The 18,355-nt window shown below is 42.6% G+C and overlaps 1 protein-coding gene across 4 annotated transcripts; it reads right to left on the bottom strand.

Annotated features, from left to right (window-relative positions):
- Positions 1-319: 319 nt before the first annotated feature.
- On the bottom strand, positions 320-17,227 carry cpeb2 (cytoplasmic polyadenylation element binding protein 2). 4 transcript variants are annotated; one of them, XM_069699293.1, is made up of 11 exons: positions 15,801-17,226; positions 14,025-14,294; positions 10,437-10,527; positions 8,511-8,561; positions 7,265-7,288; positions 5,459-5,632; positions 5,268-5,357; positions 4,946-5,064; positions 4,738-4,852; positions 4,420-4,601; positions 320-4,149 (listed from the first exon to the last, which is right to left on the bottom strand). In XM_069699293.1, exons 1-11 carry the CDS (start codon positions 16,728-16,730, stop codon positions 3,922-3,924), a joined length of 2,274 nt encoding a protein of 757 aa, XP_069555394.1. In that variant the 5' UTR covers positions 16,731-17,226; the 3' UTR covers positions 320-3,921. The 4 variants fall into 4 exon arrangements, with proteins under 4 accessions (XP_069555394.1, XP_069555395.1, XP_069555396.1 ...); XM_069699294.1 differs by lacking the exon at positions 7,265-7,288 and having other exon boundaries at positions 15,801-17,227; XM_069699295.1 differs by lacking the exon at positions 8,511-8,561.
- Positions 17,228-18,355: the final 1,128 nt, after the last annotated feature.

Here is an 18,355-nt window from a genome sequence, read left to right as displayed (position 1 = left end):
TTAGTTCTAATTGGCTCAGGTTAGCATGCTAACCATAGATGCTAACACACTTAACCCAGATGGTGAACATTATAGCCGCTAAATATCAGCATGTAAACATTGTCCTAGTGAGGATGTTAGCATTCTCACCCTTTAACTTAAAGCACTGCCTTTGAACCATTATCCCATGTGAGTTTTAGAGCACAGTACTGGACATGCCATGTGTATGCATGAACCAGTCAGATGAAATGAAACACAGTATTTCCTTTTGGACTTTTAAAGTCTCCCTGCTTAGCACACAAAGAAGCTGCAGCTCAGTGAAGAAATAAAGCCAGTCAGATTGTGTCCAAACAGAATGGGTCTTTATTCAGGAAGTGAAAGAAAAAAAAAAAAGATTGTAATCAACACCCCATTTAAATACAAAACCAACAAAAATAAAAATAAACATGATATTAATTTTGCATATCAAAGAACCATTCAGTGATAATTACAATCCAAACACCTCATAAACCACTTTTGTGAATCTATACACAAACTCTGATTTAGAAATTAGTCACTTTAACAATAAAATTACAAATATTTAGCTTTGAAAATAATTAAACTCAAAATAATATCTTAGCAATTAGCATCTTAAAATTATATATAGTGTATTTCCACATAAAAATACAAAATAATACCAATGACATTTAAATATGAAAAATTATTCCAAGAATTCTGCTACTATTAAAATTAAAATGTGGGATAAAACAAGATGAAATGAAATAGAAATATGCATGAAAAAGTCTCTCCTTTTGTTAGCAAAACACTATCCAAAATAACTACAATCATTTACATCAGTACAAAGATATCTGGATTTAAAAATACTTGCAATGAAAAAACAGGGGTTTATTTTTCTGACAGTAAAAAATGACACTGTGGATCAGAAATCTGCAAAATATGCAATGAAAAAAATAAATCTGCATTAAAAAGGTTTACACTGTAGTTCTTACTTTTATACAAACATTAGAAACAGTATTGCACATCACAACACAGATTCGAGGTTAGTCAGCCTTTCAAAATGTGTTATATTCAAGTTTCAGAGCATCTACGAGGACAGGCAGCTGGCGCCTCGATGCAACAGGGGAGAATCTCAAGTGTCTTCCCAGAATATAATAAAACCTTCATGTTTCCTTCCTTCAAATGAAACGTGTCATGTGTATCAAAAGAAGAATCAACTGTATATCAAAACCTTTGATGTTGTTACTAATGACAGGATTCTTTGTCTTTGAACAGAACTTTTGGACATAATTATAAGGAGGGGGGAAATAAATTGTAATATTAGTCCTATTTAAATAGAAAAATACAATCAAAATCAAATAGGTTTTTTTTTTGTCTACAAAAATAGTGAAATAAATAGAATTCTTTACAAAACCAAAGGACACATACAGAACAAAGTAACAGTGTTTAACATAGAAAATAGAACCTCACAAAAACAGCACGAATCAAGTGTTACAGGTGACAATATTCAAAACATCATCAGACGCCATGAGAACTAAAGCTACAAGGTGGTGGTGGTGGTGGTGGGGGTGGAGGGGTGTAAGGTGGAGGGGTGGGGCGGGGGTGGGGGTGGGGTGGATGCGGCAGTAGCTCCTTCTTTAGCTTTTACGCCTATAATCACTCGGGAGTCCTCGCAACGTCCAGACTACGTTAGAATATATCCGATAAAATATCTGGGGTTCTCGCTCTACTCACAGAACACAGGTAACTTAAGACCACTGCTTCACGCTACAGCTTAAATAAGTAATCATGAAAAAATAAAAATTTCATAAATCATCTGTAGAATTATAAATAGGTTTCAGAGTGTCAACATCTGCACTTAAGGGGGTGAAGAAGAAGAAAAAAAAGCGGGGATACAGAAAAGTAGTGCTTAATATATATCATAAAAAACATATCGAAGGGCCAGTGATGGGGGAGTAGTGGAAATTAAATTAGACGCTCAGCTATATAGTCTCAGTTTCTTGAAGTAACAGTACACACTTGACGCCTGAACACTGATACCGAGGAGCACACACCGGGGGGGCGTGAAACACTAAAACCATGACGACACGTGATTTGTACAGTACCGGACGGACAGCTGGGCCGCCGTCCTCACAGAGAGATTGTCCCTAAATTGTTTTTTTCGTTTTTTAAAGAGCCTTTCAAGGGTCGAGGTGGAAATTAAAGAAACAAAAGAGAAGAGAGTTTCATCTTTAACACGCCGACAGCCCAAAGGGTCATCGTCCTCATTGTAAAAAGTGTGGCGAGGAGATGTGGAGATGCTTCATCTTCCAGTAACTGGGCCAGAGCCTCCTTGGATTTATGATGCTGCAGCCACACAGCACAAAAGCCTGACTGTTTCATTACAAAATCAGCAGTTCGGTGAAGTGATGCTTATTAATGCGACCCAGTTTAGTCTTTTGTTTGCATCTGGTCTGCAAGACCGACACAATGTCAGGTTCACCTTTGGAACCAACGGAGATACGGGACAGGAAAGGTGAAGGCAGAGAGTCGTTCTGATGGTGAACTCTCCTTTAGGGAGCCGGTCGGGAACTAAACTAGAGCCTCAGTCTACACTAAACGACACAGCACAGGGACGACACACAGACACAAACCACTGAACACCACTCTGCTTCTCAACAGGAGTTTTTTTTTCTTTTTTTAAGCCACACAAGCCACCATGTCACAAGATGATGGCGTCCACTAAGTCTACAGTAGAACCAATATCACTTTTTGTATTGTTAGTATGTAAACGGATCAAACAACAGAGAAACATCAATGCATGCAAGTTTAAATAGTTTTTTTTTTTTTTTTTTTACTTATTCAGCTTCATCTGATTTTTTTTTCCCTCTTCTGCATCTGTAATTGAGAATCATGCTACTCACTATAGAATTTTTTTACCTATTGTCTTTAATTATGGTTTCAGTGGTTGTTTTTTTTGTTGGTTTTTTTCCTCAGTGTTTTTTTCTCTCATCTATCCTGCATGCTAGTAGTGTAGCTAAGCCTATTGTCATGACATGCACTCTTTCTATGGCAATGGGGGCCATAAGTGTTTGAGTGCATACTGCATTTCATTTTACATGATTCAGGTTTATAAATGGCATTAGATATAATACCTACACATCTATTCATATATATGTATATATATATAGCAGCAAAGCTTCTAAAATAGCTTGTTAAGTATAAATGTTGAATACAGTTAGCAGAAACCAGATTTCGTGTTTTGAGGTATCACTCTATGGGTCAGTATGAGCGCAAAAATAACCCTATTTTCTTCTTCTTCTTCTTCTTCTTTTTTGTTTTGTTTATAAATTCTCTAACAAGAAGAAAGAGCCCATGGCAACATTAAAAAACAACCGTTTTGTTTTGCGGCAGAAAACGTGTCAATTTGAAGCCTCCTATCATTTTGCTACCTTTGGTTAATGACCCGGGGCAGGCGTCAAACGTTAGAGAATCAAGGTTTTTTTTTCTTCCCAGAAACAAGTGTGCACTGAACACACTGCGGGGTGGGTAGCAGCAGACAAACAGACAGACAAGCTGCCCCCATGCAAAAAACATTCCTGTATCTACTTTAAATCTCACATACAAAAATAATAATAATAAAAAAAGCTACAAAAATCAATCTCTTTTTAAATCTCCTCTTAGAAAAGATGAAAGTACCACAAAAGAGTTGTAGAGTTGTCAGAGCCTGAGATGTGAGGGGGGTTTTGGTGAAAAACTGAGGCTTGTGGTGTTTGGCTGCTACAAAAGATATATAGATATATATAGTATATACTGTATAGTGTTACGTACTCGATTATACTGATAGCTTAGGAGACCAGGAGAGGCAGAGCGATGCTCTTTTTTTTTTTTTTCCTGTTAGCCAGTGTTTCATTTCCCTTTCCCTCCCCCCCCCAACTGCGTCACCATGGATGTGGGGGGGCATCTCTAGTTCCAGCGGAAGTGAATCTGGCGGGGGCGGTCGGCGCCCTCTTTCACCAGGGGCTTGTGAAACTCTCGTCCGGCGCGGGAGTGGATGTTGGCCCAGCAGAACTCACAGTAGTACTGAAGACAGGTGACATTAGCGCAGAAAAAGGGAGCAAACTTGCCTCCACAGCGGGCACCCTGGCACTCATCACACAGCTGGTCATCCAGGACGTAGGGCTTCACCTCCACCTGCGTACACACATTTAGGTAGGAGACATTGAAGGGGCATCAATACAAACAGTTAATATGTTCATGAAAGGCTTAATGCAGCAGAGACAGCGGATTCAATCAACCCTAATAAGCTTTTGCTCACCATAGTAACAAGCTGCTGCTATTCTGTAGCGATGGCACACACACACACACACGTTAAAAAAATGGTGGATGACACATCCCAGTGATGACTGAGTCAGAGGAAAGTAGAGAGCGTGGGAGTTGGTAATAAAAACAAGGTGGCCGTACCCGCTTATCAATGTCGCCGTGCTGCAGCTGGACAAATCTCGCGCTGATGGCAGCGATGTAACTCTGCTGATTGGAGAAGGCCACTCGTCCCGCCCCCTTCGGGTACTTGAGCTCTGGATCTGTGTCGATTCCTGCGTAGCACACTCCACCATAGAGACGATCCATGATCATGGCCAGCTCGACTAGTCACAGGGGGAAAAGACAGGAAATAACAGGGTGAGACAGAGCGGAGGAGTCTCAGATCTCATGTCACACAATATGTTCCTGTCTGTCAAGATGTTACATTAGTTGTGAAAAAAACAAAGTGCGCGTAATTACTTGCTCTCAGGGGACGGGGGACACCTCCCACAAAGATGGTCTTGCGGGGATCGAGGGGCTGAGAGCCATCCATCACAAAATCACTGTCGCTCAGGTTCCAAGGGCGAATTTGCACCTGGAGTCAAAATCAAACTCAGGATTAGATCACTTCTCTTATTATTCAGGGTAAATGTGTCTTTTCTCTGCGAGCTGCTGCTGCTGAACTCACAGGTTTGTCCTTGATGGTGGGGCTGGAGACACACAGGTAGAGCTTCCCATCCTCCTCCATGCAGGCTTCAATCAGAGCCTGCACTGAGCTCTCCTCCTGGAACAGCAGGAAGGCGTATCCTAGGAAACACACACACATAGAGGGCATCAGTGTGTGCATCAAACACTTTGAAAAATACATTAATTCATCGGTTCTCAGCTGGGTTTTCAGTATTCAAATAATAGCTATTCGCATCATGGCTTCCCCCCAAGCTCAATGGTGCCTGGTTTTAGTAGCCATAAAAACACGTATAATATAAGCAGCTTGCTGCTTTTGCTGATACCTTTAGGTGGAAAGTAGGATTTGCTCTCTGCTTTGTGAGGCCAGTCCACCACCAGGTGACCAAAACGACGGAAGCTGGAGGTTATTTCATCTGAGGGAATGTGAAAAAAAATTAACAATAAATCGATAAAGAGAGAGACAGACAGTTGAGAACAGGGGAAAGGGAAAATAAATACTTGAAGTCGGTCTCACCTTCGTCTATGTCAGGAGGCAAACCTCCCACGAACACCTTACGGGAGAAGCGCTCGATGCGCTCCCCGTTCTGGTGAGGGTAACAGTTGGGGGAGCCGAGGACTCCAGGGACGCCCTGGTTGCCGTGGCCATCATCAAGGAGATTGTCATCAATAGGGAAGAGGGAGGAGCGGCCTGGTGGAGAAAAGAAGGCAGGTAAGACTACGGTAAATACCAAACATGCGTGAGCCAATCACACGACCTGCCTCTCCTTCAGGTTATCTTATATCTCCGCTATATGATAAGGACACATTCAAACAAGAGGCTGTCTATAAAATAATGTTTCTGCTTTTATGGCAGTTCATCGCTGAATGGTTATGGCACAAAGCACCAGCTTACAGTGAGGATTATGTACAATTTAGTTTTTACAGATCTGAGATCGGGACACGTCATCATGTGTGCTCCACTCTGAGCAGTGTGGCAGATAAAGCAGGTGCGGATCAGCAGGCTGACTGGAGCGAAGCTGTTAACGTAATGGCTGAGCAGTATGGAGCCCCAAAGTCTTCAATACTAAAATCATTACAAAAGTAATCATAAGATTATTACTCTTATATAAAGAAAGATAAATGATATTATTATAGAAATGATTAAAGCTGAACTTTTTGTTGTTTTTCATATATTATCATAATAACAGAGCATTAGAAAAAAAAATATTGTAATTTTATGCATATTGAATTTAATGATGGCATCTTACAGTGAAAAATGTAATTTTATGGTACTTTTTATTTCCTGTCACACGCCAGCCAGCCAGCTGCTAACTATCCCGCTGGTGTAGACAGATACTGATGTTATTTAGCTTTACAAATGCTACCTACCTAAGTAACGCAGCATTGGCAGCCACTGTGTGATTCAGAGTTACCTCACCACGACTTGTGAGCAAAAAAAATCAAAACAGGCAGTCTTGCTCTTTGGCTGCAGAGCGGACACGAGCCGGCTGACGCTGGCTTTAATAACACATGTTCAAAGCTCACAACCCGCCTGGTTAGTTGGCCACATGAGGCTGATGTTTAAAGGTGCAGAAATGTAGTTTCTGTGTCTGTGTAAAATGTTTTTTTTTTTTTTTTTTACACAACATGTTTTAGTTGGTAGATTCACAATATTTTGTATTGTTGTTACTCTAGCTAACAGAGGCTAACTGGCTAAATCTGGTAGCAGGTGTTGAGCTTGCTTGTTTCAAAAGCAGAGAGCATATAATTGGCTGAAAAAGGATATGAAATGAAATGCTTCATTTTTTTTTTTAAATATAATGAAATAAAAACATACTTGTGAAAAATGCCATTTAGAAATATAAATGTCTAAAACAGACCAAAAAAAAAAAAAAAAGATATCTAAAAACAGCGTTATCACGTAAATGAATGATGAAATAAACTTGTATAAATATTTGTACAGTTTCACAAAATAATAATAATGAATATTAATGTATTTACACTTTTGGGGTTCCATGTCAGAGGCACAGCCATATTTCAGATAAACGTGACCAAACCTGAAACCCTTGACATCATGTATGTCTGGATAATAGAGACATTACAGTTGTAAAGTATTTCTGGTATATTTTTTTGTGGCCAATTATAATTTACTGGGCAAAATGTTTATTTGATGTTAGCTAACAATGAAAAAAATGAATATGTTCTCAAATTTAGAAGCAGAGAGACAATGAAGTCTCACTCCACAATTAAGGCCTCAGTTTGGTATTCATTTAAAGAACAAAACATGCCACAAAGGAATATGCCGTATGGAAACAGACACATCGTAGAAAGCTGAATTTACCTCGACGCCTCCCATAGCTCCTGGCTGCATGTAGAAAAGTACAAGAGTGCAAGTTTCAGCTGTGCAGACATTTCTCAGAGGGTATTGGTAACTTTAGACTTTAATCTGCAGATATATCTCATGACCTCTTTGTCCAACCACGTATCAATTAGGTCTTTATCAAATTAATGACTCGGATACTTTAAATGGCTTAGAGATCCACAACAAGATTTGACTTTTTGTTCATAATAAAAAATTTTGGTACATTGCCTACATTATTTCTACATCTTTTTCCAAAAACATTTTGAGATAAGATGAAGATTATAGCACTAAAAACAGCCTTCTGCGTGTCCTTTGTTGAGGACACAAAGAAATAAAAATCTAAGGCTGTATTTGTATTCATTTTCTTGTTTCTGTAAAAGGTTCCAGATCTGCTAGAAGCTATTTGGAAAAGCAGAAAAATTAACTTGTTCAGAGTCAACTCCACGTGTTGCATCACCGAAAAGCCCTGGACGTCCTCTATCGGAGACAACAAGTCTCGTCACACACGTGTACGGCCACAGAGGCGTGACCCAAAAACTGCCTCCAAAAGAGGACAAAAATTAATTTCTGATTGCTGGGTAATAGCAAACATCAGAAACGGTGAAAAGAAATAAAAAAATAAAAATCACGCTTGTAATTATTTGGAAATGCTGTCTGACCCCGATTTATGTCCTGCTGAGACCGTTATAAAACGAGATTTTATTTTTGACACCAACATGATGTGTGTCCACATGTGCGGGTAAAAAAAATAATAATTCTCAGAGGCACGGAAAATGTAATGGGAGAACGAAACCAAGTACTGCTGGTGGTGCATTCAAAGACCTAATGTGACCTAGCATAACAATGGAAACAATACTAGTCATGTGAGCACTATTACGACTATGGTAGATCTTGGGTTTGAATTAAGAAAACTCATTAAAAAAAAAAGCCATCAATGGCAGCTTGAACCTTTAAAGATAACAAAGCACAACAAATCCAATGACGCTAATGGAGTCAAAGGGTGGCACCACAGAAATATTGATGACAGGTGACACTTTATGCAAATATTCTGCGTTAATTGTTAAAAAAAAAAAAGTGAAACTATTTTAACAAGTCCCGACAAATACTCGCATAGCCTTGTTGTAGCACTGTGAGTCCGGTGAGTGTCTAATGAGGCTAAACAGTAACAGTGGAAGCATCGTGAGAGCTGCAGACACAGAGGGAGATGGTGCTAAAAGATAATTACCATTGAGCATGAGTAGGCCGTCTGCCCCGGGGTTAGGGCATCCCACACGGCCTGACATGAGAAACACACACACACCCGCGCACACACACACGCACACACACAGACAGACACAAATAGGGATGAGACACAGAGCAGATGGAGAGGACAGGGCGAGGCCAATGCGTGTACATGGGAATAAACGCACACAAACAAATGCACGCACACAAAAACCACTACAATGCCTGACTGTGAGTGTGTTACAGCAGCCGTGTCACATGTCTACAGAGAGAACTACGGCCGGCACAAGGAGGAACAAAAGCTCTTTCTATCCCCCCCAAAAATGACCACTACTGTCAGAATTCACACCGACCCACGATTGTGGCTGAAATCATTTGTTGAGTAACGAATTGGCTTGTACGCAAAAATGACAACAATTTTAGTTATGCTTCTCAGATGTCAATATTTGTTTTTGTTTTGTTGTTTTCTAAATAATATCCATCAGGTTTTCGACTATTGGCCGAGTAAAACATTTATTTGTTTCCACTTTATGAAGTAAATGGTGGAGAAAATAGTCAGCACTGTAAACAATAAGCAAAAACAGCATCAGTGGTTGCACTGATTTCAATCATATTTTAGTCAGGTTATATTTTTTGTCTATCAATTTTAAGTGGTTAAACAGGTAGAAACATTCGGACTTGTGTCCATAATTTGCTCACCATTACAAAAAAAAAAAAATCTGTTTCTGGAATTTTCTCATGATCTCTAATTTCTCAGTTTTTAAATTACTCTTTTATTACATCAGTATGTCATACCTATACAGACACAATTTTTTCTTTATGCTAAAATATGTGTGGATTTTGTATGTGATCATTTAAATCATTCTGATGGCATATAATTATGGTTTTGGTTGCTGTTAATGTTTCTCTGTTGGTGCTCTTGTTTGTCGGAGCCGTTAGCCTGGATGTTGTGTTAGCCGAGGCAGTGCTATAAATGGCAGAGCAGACCCTTGCAGCCCCCCTCCCCCTCATCTGCTCTCTTGGCTGTCATACACAGTGTGTGAAAGTGTGATCACGTCTAAAATTAGTCTCGACCCCCCCACACCCCCACACGCCCCTGCCCTCCCTCTCTGCTGTGCACACTGGCCCATGTCCTCTCCATCTGCTCCAGAAAGGGGAAATAACAAGAAACTCGCCCAAGGAAGGAGGGCACAGGTGGAGCCATAATTTTAGCAAACCTGCTTTGAGTACTTTGCAGCCTGATGCTTGTACATATATCCAAATCAATACCAAAGCGAGTGCACGGTCTGGTCGTTACCGGTGATGTTCTCTCTGTGATATTTGAAAGTGAGAGTGTATCTGACTCGCGAGGCTGTAAATGAGCTCCGAGCAGCCGTCAGTAGGAAAGGAGGGTAAGAACGGTGCAGTTATTTGACACTGCTCCTCTGATGTCCAGCAGCTGAGCACAGGAGGCCCGGGCAGTGTCACGCTACAGCACAGTGTCTGCTGGCTGCTGTCGAGCCGACAGGAATATTTTCAAAAGAAAACCAGGATCATTTATATATCTTTAAGTTCAATAATGTGTGATGCACGCAGGCCTGATCTGTCAGAAAACATCTGTTAAGCTATTCACAGCAAAGATAAACGCCCCGGCTTCTCTCCTCCTTGTCCTCCACGTCTTACTCAGATCGGTGTGCTGCTCAGGTTAAGTAGCAACAGGATCAGAGCTGGAAGGTCACGTACAGCAAATGTGCAGCTGGTGGAACAAGTATTAAGCTCTCAGCGGGGAGAAAATAAGCTGGTGTGTGGAAAAACAACACAGCGCTGGGAGCAGTGGGTCTGTCAGTCGCCTGCACCGAGTCACTCTGCACGCTGTCGGGTCGCCTCCCCGAACACGATCACCCTCCCTCTGACCCCGCAAACGGAGACCGAAAGGGAAAGGCCATCTTACCTTTCATCGGATCCTGCTCGGCTCGCATGATGTCGATCAGGGAGCTCTCTAGGGAGTGCATGTTCAGACTGTCGTACATTCTGGATCGGTCCTGCAAAAACACAGATGTGAGGTTTTCTGTCATCCAGAGTGGAACCAAACAAACACACGTCACGGAGCACGTCTTCATCCTCACGTTTCTAACACACTTCCGGGATTTTGGCTTATGAACAATAAATCCTCTGAAGCACGCATATTTGTCTTAACATGTAAGCGATTTAAGGGTGCGAGCGCCTCACGCTTGGATTAACATTCTTTCCGTATTTATTCGCTCCAGGAGGCTGAAGGTAAGTTTGTGGGCGGCCTTTACATCGGCTTCCCTGGGATCTTTGGCCCGGTGCCTAGAGGCAGACGGAGAGAGAATAGAAACCCAGGAGGGGCATTTAGCTGCAGAGCTGACATGTAAGGTAATGAGGTCATCAGCAGGTCACTGAGATAGTTCCTCTTTAATGACCTTCTATTACAGACTCGTATGATAATATATGGTGACTAGCATACCACAGAGCTACGTTACCACACCCAACATAATGGCAGGTCAAAGGCCAACTGCTTATGCTTTCATAGTGACTGGTCAGATGTCGCCTCTGTGTTGTTTTCATGTTTATTTTGAATGAAACCGAACATAATTCAGAAAATGGAGAGTGGAGATAAAGCTGAAATGCTCTGATGATGGAGAGCTTTTAACTTGAAAGTAGTATAACAAATATCTTGATGGCAGAATGATTTATTAACAAACAGGCTGCCTGACACAGACTGGCTTCACTTTGTTAAAGAATTGTCATCTTTAAAGGGCGAGTTAACTAAAATCACAAACAGATTTAACCTATTAGGAATAGCACACTATTTTTTTTTTTTACTGTTAGAACATAATGTAGCTACCTTTAAAAAGGATATGCTGTTGCATGTAGTATGTCTACAATTGGTACTTTTGGCATCCTGTATATTTTCTCATTCACCTCTCATACAATCTAACCATGCAGATTATTTTTGGTGGAATTATTCCATCTTTGGCGATAAAGTCGGACTAAATGGAATCTCATCTGTGGTGCACAGCAGCAACCTCTTTTTACACAATGTAAACAGGGGCAGTTTATTCCATTGTGATGGGATACCAGCATATGATGCATAAACCTACATATGTTTTGATATGCCCTTTGACGTCATTTGATTGAACTGATCCTTTAAACCAAGATCTAACTTTTCACAAAGGATTTGTGCTCACGAAAGGACTTTACTTGTCTGACTTAATGGATGAGGAAGAGCAACGAGAATTATGACGTTGGGTGGATGTTCTTTTTCACTTTGACAACATTGTGTTTTAGGACGATAGCACGCATTAACAGCAGGAAACCGCGGCCCATTTTTAAGAAATATCAAGTGAGCAGCCTGACACCAGATGTACTGACTCTCTGTGTGATGTTAAAACCATGACACAGCAGAGATACAGTCTGTCACTGACTGCCCAACATTAAACAGAAAGGAAGGAAGGAAGGAAAAGACTTGGAATCTGAAAAATTCCTGGTCTGACACTGTTTATGGAAATGAACAATCCTCGGAGTCAGGCCTGTTTCCTGGAATAGAAAGCGTTGTACTTCTTGGCACTGATACCACCAATAATTTGAGCTCATAGCAAGTCATACCATTTGGCGACACCATCATTTAGGTGATATCATTGGTTTAGTTTGAATGAGTCACATTCACAGTGTCATTATGCTTAGATTTGATTTATGTATTTAATATAAGAAGCACATGCAGTCATTTATAACCCGAGTTTGCAATTTGATGGAGTATTAATTATGTGTAGAGGTCCTTAAGAGACACGCTGAACTATAAACTACTTTATTATGGTGCCTTTTAATCAAGAAATGTACTTTTCAGTGCAGTAATAGCCAATTAATGCAGTTTTCCTTATACGAGTCACTTATATTCAGCCTGTGTCTGGATGCTTTTAGAGGAAAATGAAACTATCAACATTGAGCTCTGAAGATAATATTGGAAATGATGCATTTTTAAGCTCTTGACAATATGTGTGGAGTTTCAAGGAACAATGCTGTCTTAGAAATGTGAGTCTAGAATCCAGTGAAATACAAGTAAAATACTGTTGTTTCTAAGTATCTATACGTTTTACATGGTTGGCAAATGATGCATATTGAGTGTTACTTATAAAAATACATAAATGAATACATGCAGTTTTGTGTGCATTAAATGTTCATATCAAAACAGTAAGTTACTGATATAATGATATAAGGCCTGAATCTGTAGATGCAATTAGAATTTAATAGAGTCCGACTGATACTGGATTTTTGGTGACGATACCGATACCAATAGTAGAGAGTAAAAAAAATAAAGTATATATACTGTATGCAATGAAACGGTGAATTTACCCCAAACATCTTTTCCTGAATTATGTCTTGAAAAAAGAAAAATCATATTGTTGCATATCATCCCAAATAAACACTGATCTGTGATAGACCAATTAAATCGTCCAGTCGCTATATCAGTATATCATAATATTAATAATAATAATCCAGTCAGATTAATACAAAACAAGCAAAATACAGTTCTTTGTAAGCATCTATACTATACAATGTTTGCAGGTGTGGTGTATTGAGTGTAACTTTTTAAAATGAAATACATGTAATGTTGTTTGAATGTGCATTTCCAAACAGCAAGTTACTTATATATGATGAAGCAGTGATTCCGAAGATGTAAGGAACATTTAATACATGGAGTAAATATAAAATCGGCAAATAAACCAGTTGATGTCACCAGGGGCTATACATCAGATGTAATTTAAATCAAGGAAGAAAATCTGGCCTGAAAACAGATAATTATTCACTTGTCTCAGAAAACAAGTGGAAAATTTGATGTTAGCATAAAATCAGAGAGATCGGATGAAAATGTGACCAAAGACCCTCCTGCTGCACGAACAGAGCAGAGCAGAGGCAGAAATCACAGTCCCATCAGTCAGAATACAATGCAGCATTCAAATGGCCACCTCCGACACTTTTCTAAAACTGTGGTTCATTTAAACGTGCACACAATGAGCTATCACAGCCTCGGTACCTGAAATAGATCTCACCTACAGTACGTGATGCTAGTTTCCTGAACATGAGTGCAGCTGAGCCCCGACTTTGTTACCTTTGGTGAAACCTGCAGAGCTCCAACTCTCCCCATCAGGCTGAAATGCAAAGCTGGCTGCTGGCTCCATTGTGCTCATTTATATCCACACACTGGTACATTTAAAGACTCCTTCACTTTAAGTTTCTCCGTCGATAAAAAGGATTCTCGTTCCTTTTTAGTTTCTTTTGCACACAGACTTTCATCGGCCCCTTTGTCTAACTGAGTATGAGTCTGTCACCAGTTCTTTCCCACCTTTGAAGTCACTGATTCTCACACTGTAAAAGAAATCCCTCCTGTTATCCACACACACACACACACACACACACACACACACACACACACACACACACACACACACACACACACACAATAATCCTACAATATCACCTACATCAGCCAAATCCAACAACCACCCAGGACACGTACCTGCAGAGGCAGCAGGGTGTTGCTGTTGCTGTCTGTGCGGAACATGTTCTCCTCGATCCAGGATTTGGGCCCCAGTGATCCTCCGGAGCGTGGGAACTTGGGTGGGGCGATGATGTTGCTCGAGAAGGGCTTCTTCATGGGCGAGACGTGACTGACCGAGCCCGGCACGCCCATGCCGGTCCCTCTGCGGTGGTCCCGGCCCCAGGACATCCCACCAGACCCCCAGCCGTTCCCCTGGTGACTGCCCCACGGAGATGGCTTCACCATGGGCTGCACACACATTAAGGGGAAAAAAAAACACATCGGGGGTCAGACAGAGCACATTTTAGTACATTTCTCTTGTTCAAACATATTCCATTTGATGCTCCCCTGTATTTCTAGCCTTTCTTTTCTCCCTGTTGGCCACAGCCAAGCTTGATCTGCTCCTGTAACGGGTGGGTAGATAAGAAGATTTAGGGCTTTAAGACTAATACTAAGTATCCCGTGCGCTGCAACACCACCACTGTAACTAATACACACACTCTCTCTCCACCTGGACCTTGTGTCGCCTCTTAAGCATCATACACTGAATCACATTGGGCTTAATCTCACGGGGAAATCAGACCGTTTCTTGTGCTGTCTCAAATCCTTTTCTCTTATACCAGACCGTACTGCACTTGAAAAGTAGTTTTTATAATCTCAAAAAAAAAAAAGAAGGACGCAAGTGCTTTTAGAGAAAATAGAAATGCAGGAGGGATCGGTTTGTAGCCCTGATGGAAAAGAATGTCAAAACTGTAAAACTGTCTCTGGTACATTAGATCTATAGAAAAAAAAAAAAAGCATTTTAACAAACAATAAAACAGGAAGAAAAACAGGTATTTTTTGTTGTCAATGCTGTTTTTTCTTGTTTTTTTTCTCCTTTAATGTGTTGATCCTTTGGTTGGTGAGATTACCTTTATGTTTTATATATTTACATGGGACTTATAATCAAACTCAGGGGTTAAAGGTCACTGAAACAGCAACCCTGCGGATGCACCATCGGCCCACCCAATCACGCACATGCTTCCGAGCACACACACACACACACACACACACACACACTCTCTGCAAATCACATGAGAAACCTGAAGCCGAAGGCCACGAACACACACACACAAGCCTTCCACTGCTGCATAACTGCCTGCCTCTGCTGTCGCTGTCTGTCCTCGGGGGTCCTTTGCTGTCTGCCATCACACCACCGAGACACACTGGATGTTTTCATTTCACCACAACCACATTTAGGATACCATCAAAAAAAAACAGGCTTTTCATTCCCACTGAGCAAACCACAGGACAGGGATGGTCCGGTGGCATGTGACCACATCCCACTGCCAGCTTCCAGGACAGAACAACAGCTAGATTCAGAGATGCTCCCTCGTTCACCCCTCCCTCCCTTTTGCCTCAAGAGTAGTGACTTGAGTCCTTGCATAATGCATTATGCAGTTTTTTTCCCCCACAAAACTGTTTATCCGAGACACACCATAGCTGTAGATTATATATATATATATATATATATACACACACACACACACACACACACACACACACACACACACACCTGTTGAGGCTGTCTCTGCAGTGCCACAAGGAGCACCTAAGGACATCCCAGTGTTGGCCTTTACATGTAATTATAACGACTCTATGCTGTTTCAAAAGCAACGTCTATTTTTGCTCACTAAAGATGAAGATATGAACACGATGGGAGAGCTGCCTACCAACCCGTGTTACCTTCACGTGACTCATGTCCTGCTGGCTCACCTGGTGTTGGTTGTAGTTGTTCCTCTGCTGCAGGAAGGCGCCCTGCTGGGGGTGCATCTGAGGACTGACCGGGGACCTGCGACTCTGCGGCTGATGCGGGACGTTTATCTGGGGCGAGAAAGGGCCGCTGAAGCCCTGCACATTAATCCCGGCGCACGGATTAGCGGACACCGGTGAAAAACCCTGGAAGAAGGCTGGGTTGATGGAGGAGGGGATGCCCGGGTAGAAGCTGTTGTCAGAGTCCGTGTTGGGCATCTGGTTAATGGCGTTCGCGTGGATGGGGTTGATGGAGTTGGGCGGGGGCGGGGGCGACGAGCTGGTCTGGACGGACCAAGGGGTGCCGAACCCCGGGAGGGAAGGTGATGACGAGCCCCCGCTGGCACTCTGCATCTCCTGGGTGGGGAGGTTCGGGAACGCGGCGCCGAGACCTCCGGACAACATGTTGCCGGTGCTGCTGCTGCCATTGCCGTTATTTATATGGTGGGCGATAGGGGAGTCCATTTGGATCTTGTTTAGATTTACGGAAGTGGGCGATGGCGACGCAGCATCGGCTTCAGCCTCTTCCACTGGAGAGGCGCTGGGGTCGGCTTTGGTGAAGGGCTGCCTCTGCGGCAGGTGACTGAAATGTCCCTGGGGTGGGGGCGACTCTGGGGGGCTAAACTCGGTGTGCTGACTTAACTGCTGATGTATTTTTCGGCTGTGCTGAAGGTCACAGACAGACTGCGGCGGGCAGAAAGGATCTCGGTCGAAATCGGGGAACGCTGGCTTCTGCTTCAGTCGGTGATAATCCGCCGTGAACGGGCTCAGCTGGCCGTCGTCGGCTTGGTTCGGCTGTTTTCCGGATTTGCTGACAGTGCTGCCGCTGCGGTCCTTTTCCTCGGTCAACGGGGGGAACTGCGTGGTTGTCACCCCCACAGGCTCATCCTGCATGTTTTGCTGATGCGCAGCAGCTGACAGGAACAGCAGGGACGCGGCGGCGCTGCTGAAGGGCGAACCGGGGAGCCGACTGGCCGCAGGAAACCGGCAGGACGAGGCGTCGTATCCGTGAGCCGACTAAAACCACCAAATTCAGGGTTTAAATGAAACAAATATGCGTTTTAAAGATATTCTCAATGAGGTCTATTGAACAGGCAAATGTCTGAGAGGAGGCTGCAGGCTAAAGCACAGAGAGGAGGGGGTCTGGCCTATGCAAATAGTCGGCTCGCTCCAGTCGCAGTCTCTTGTTTTTACTCGGTGATATTCTCGTCTACCTAAAGACCGAGCTATTTGGGCCTTGTACGCTAGCCTAGCCTGTGCGGTCCATTCCTATCCGACCGTGCTACCCCCTCCTCCGGTTACCGGCTGTGCTGCTGCGGCAGAGGATTAAAGATCCCCGACTGAACCTACGTCACGACCGCATCACGCCTCTGTTGCGCCCGCCTCGCGAGCCCGGAGCCCGAGCTGCAAAGAGGACCGCATTGTTTACGTCACCTCTTCATTATTCATAAAGTGCAGTAGGCCTACACCCTCAGCAGAGCCCGGAGAGCAGCCTACTGTGGGGTGAGTTACACCGAGGGCCTAATTACAGCGACAGGAGTTTGTATCGAGTCTGGAGCATCATGTGTCGACGTCTGGCCTATTGTAGCATCAATAGGCATCGCCATACTTATATGATAATGCCCATATAGTTCATGTAAAATATTTAATTCGAATTAAGTGACGTGACATAAGCCGAATCCCACAGACATATCTTTAATTAAATGTTTCATTCATCCTCAGACAATATCTACATCACTAAACTCACAGTGAATTTAAGCTGCCATGACGTATGAGGATGCTCATGCCACTTACGCCCCTCTATTCCCTCTGTCTCCTCAAAAGTACCTTGACAAAAGCTCAAACATCACCAGACTACATTTGGTACAGTTTCCCTTCGACTCGTGCCCATCAGTATTCAGCCCACAATCATTGTGCGTGCGTCTGCGCCATGCGTCACTTTACGCACGGACGCCAAAAGCTAAATATAGTTTTCTATGTCAGCGCGTGTCAGGGGAGATGAATCTCTATCGCCTGTTCTGAGCGCAAAGCTGACAGGCAAGCCTACCGTAAGATCTGCCTCCTAAATGGCCAGCAGCAGCTGTAGCAGCAGCAGCAGCAGCACTGTGTTGGCAAATAGTGTTTTTTTTTGTACATGAAAGAGTGAGTGTGTGTGTGTTTGTGAATCCTGAGTATGTCACCATCTGACTGACTGCGTTTTAGGACTAAAAGAGAAAAAGAACAGAGGGTTCCAGGCTCACTCTCCCCTCAGCAGATTCCTTTTATTTACTTTAAAATACAAAACTAATATCAGCTGGGAATTGGCGAGATGCAAATGAGTAACACTTCACTTTCTTGTTTTGACAGCAAGGCCCAGTTTTCCAGTCTTAGTCCAGAGCCTTTTCTGTGTGAACACAGCAGCTCATTTGTTTTACGACACCACAGGATCATTTTTTTTTTCCAGATTGAGCCTGAATAAATCACTGCAGTATCTCTCTGTGAATGTGGTTTCTAATGAAGAGGACAGATACAGGAGTTGC

This window comes from Brachyistius frenatus, unplaced genomic scaffold, assembly GCF_029030835.1.
Source record: "Brachyistius frenatus isolate BFR_SWC_R1_liver_20210118 unplaced genomic scaffold, ASM2903083v1 Contig_29, whole genome shotgun sequence".
In the NCBI taxonomy this organism is placed as follows: domain Eukaryota; kingdom Metazoa; phylum Chordata; class Actinopteri; family Embiotocidae; genus Brachyistius; species Brachyistius frenatus.
Note: the sequence above shows the minus strand (reverse complement) of the source record. Positions and strands in the feature narration are given on the sequence as shown.

Excerpts from the sequence above, each read along its gene's own strand:
- cpeb2 (XM_069699293.1), bottom strand. The coding sequence starts at position 16,730 with ATGCAGGATGAGCCTGTGGGGGTGACAACCACGCAGTTCCCCCCGTTG. Across the intron at positions 7,289-8,510 it reads CGGCCTACTCATGCTCAATG|CCAGGAGCTATGGGAGGCGT; the intron begins GTAATTATCTTT and ends TTCTACATGCAG. Across the intron at positions 5,065-5,267 it reads ATCCTACTTTCCACCTAAAG|GATACGCCTTCCTGCTGTTC; the intron begins GTATCAGCAAAA and ends TGTGTTTCCTAG.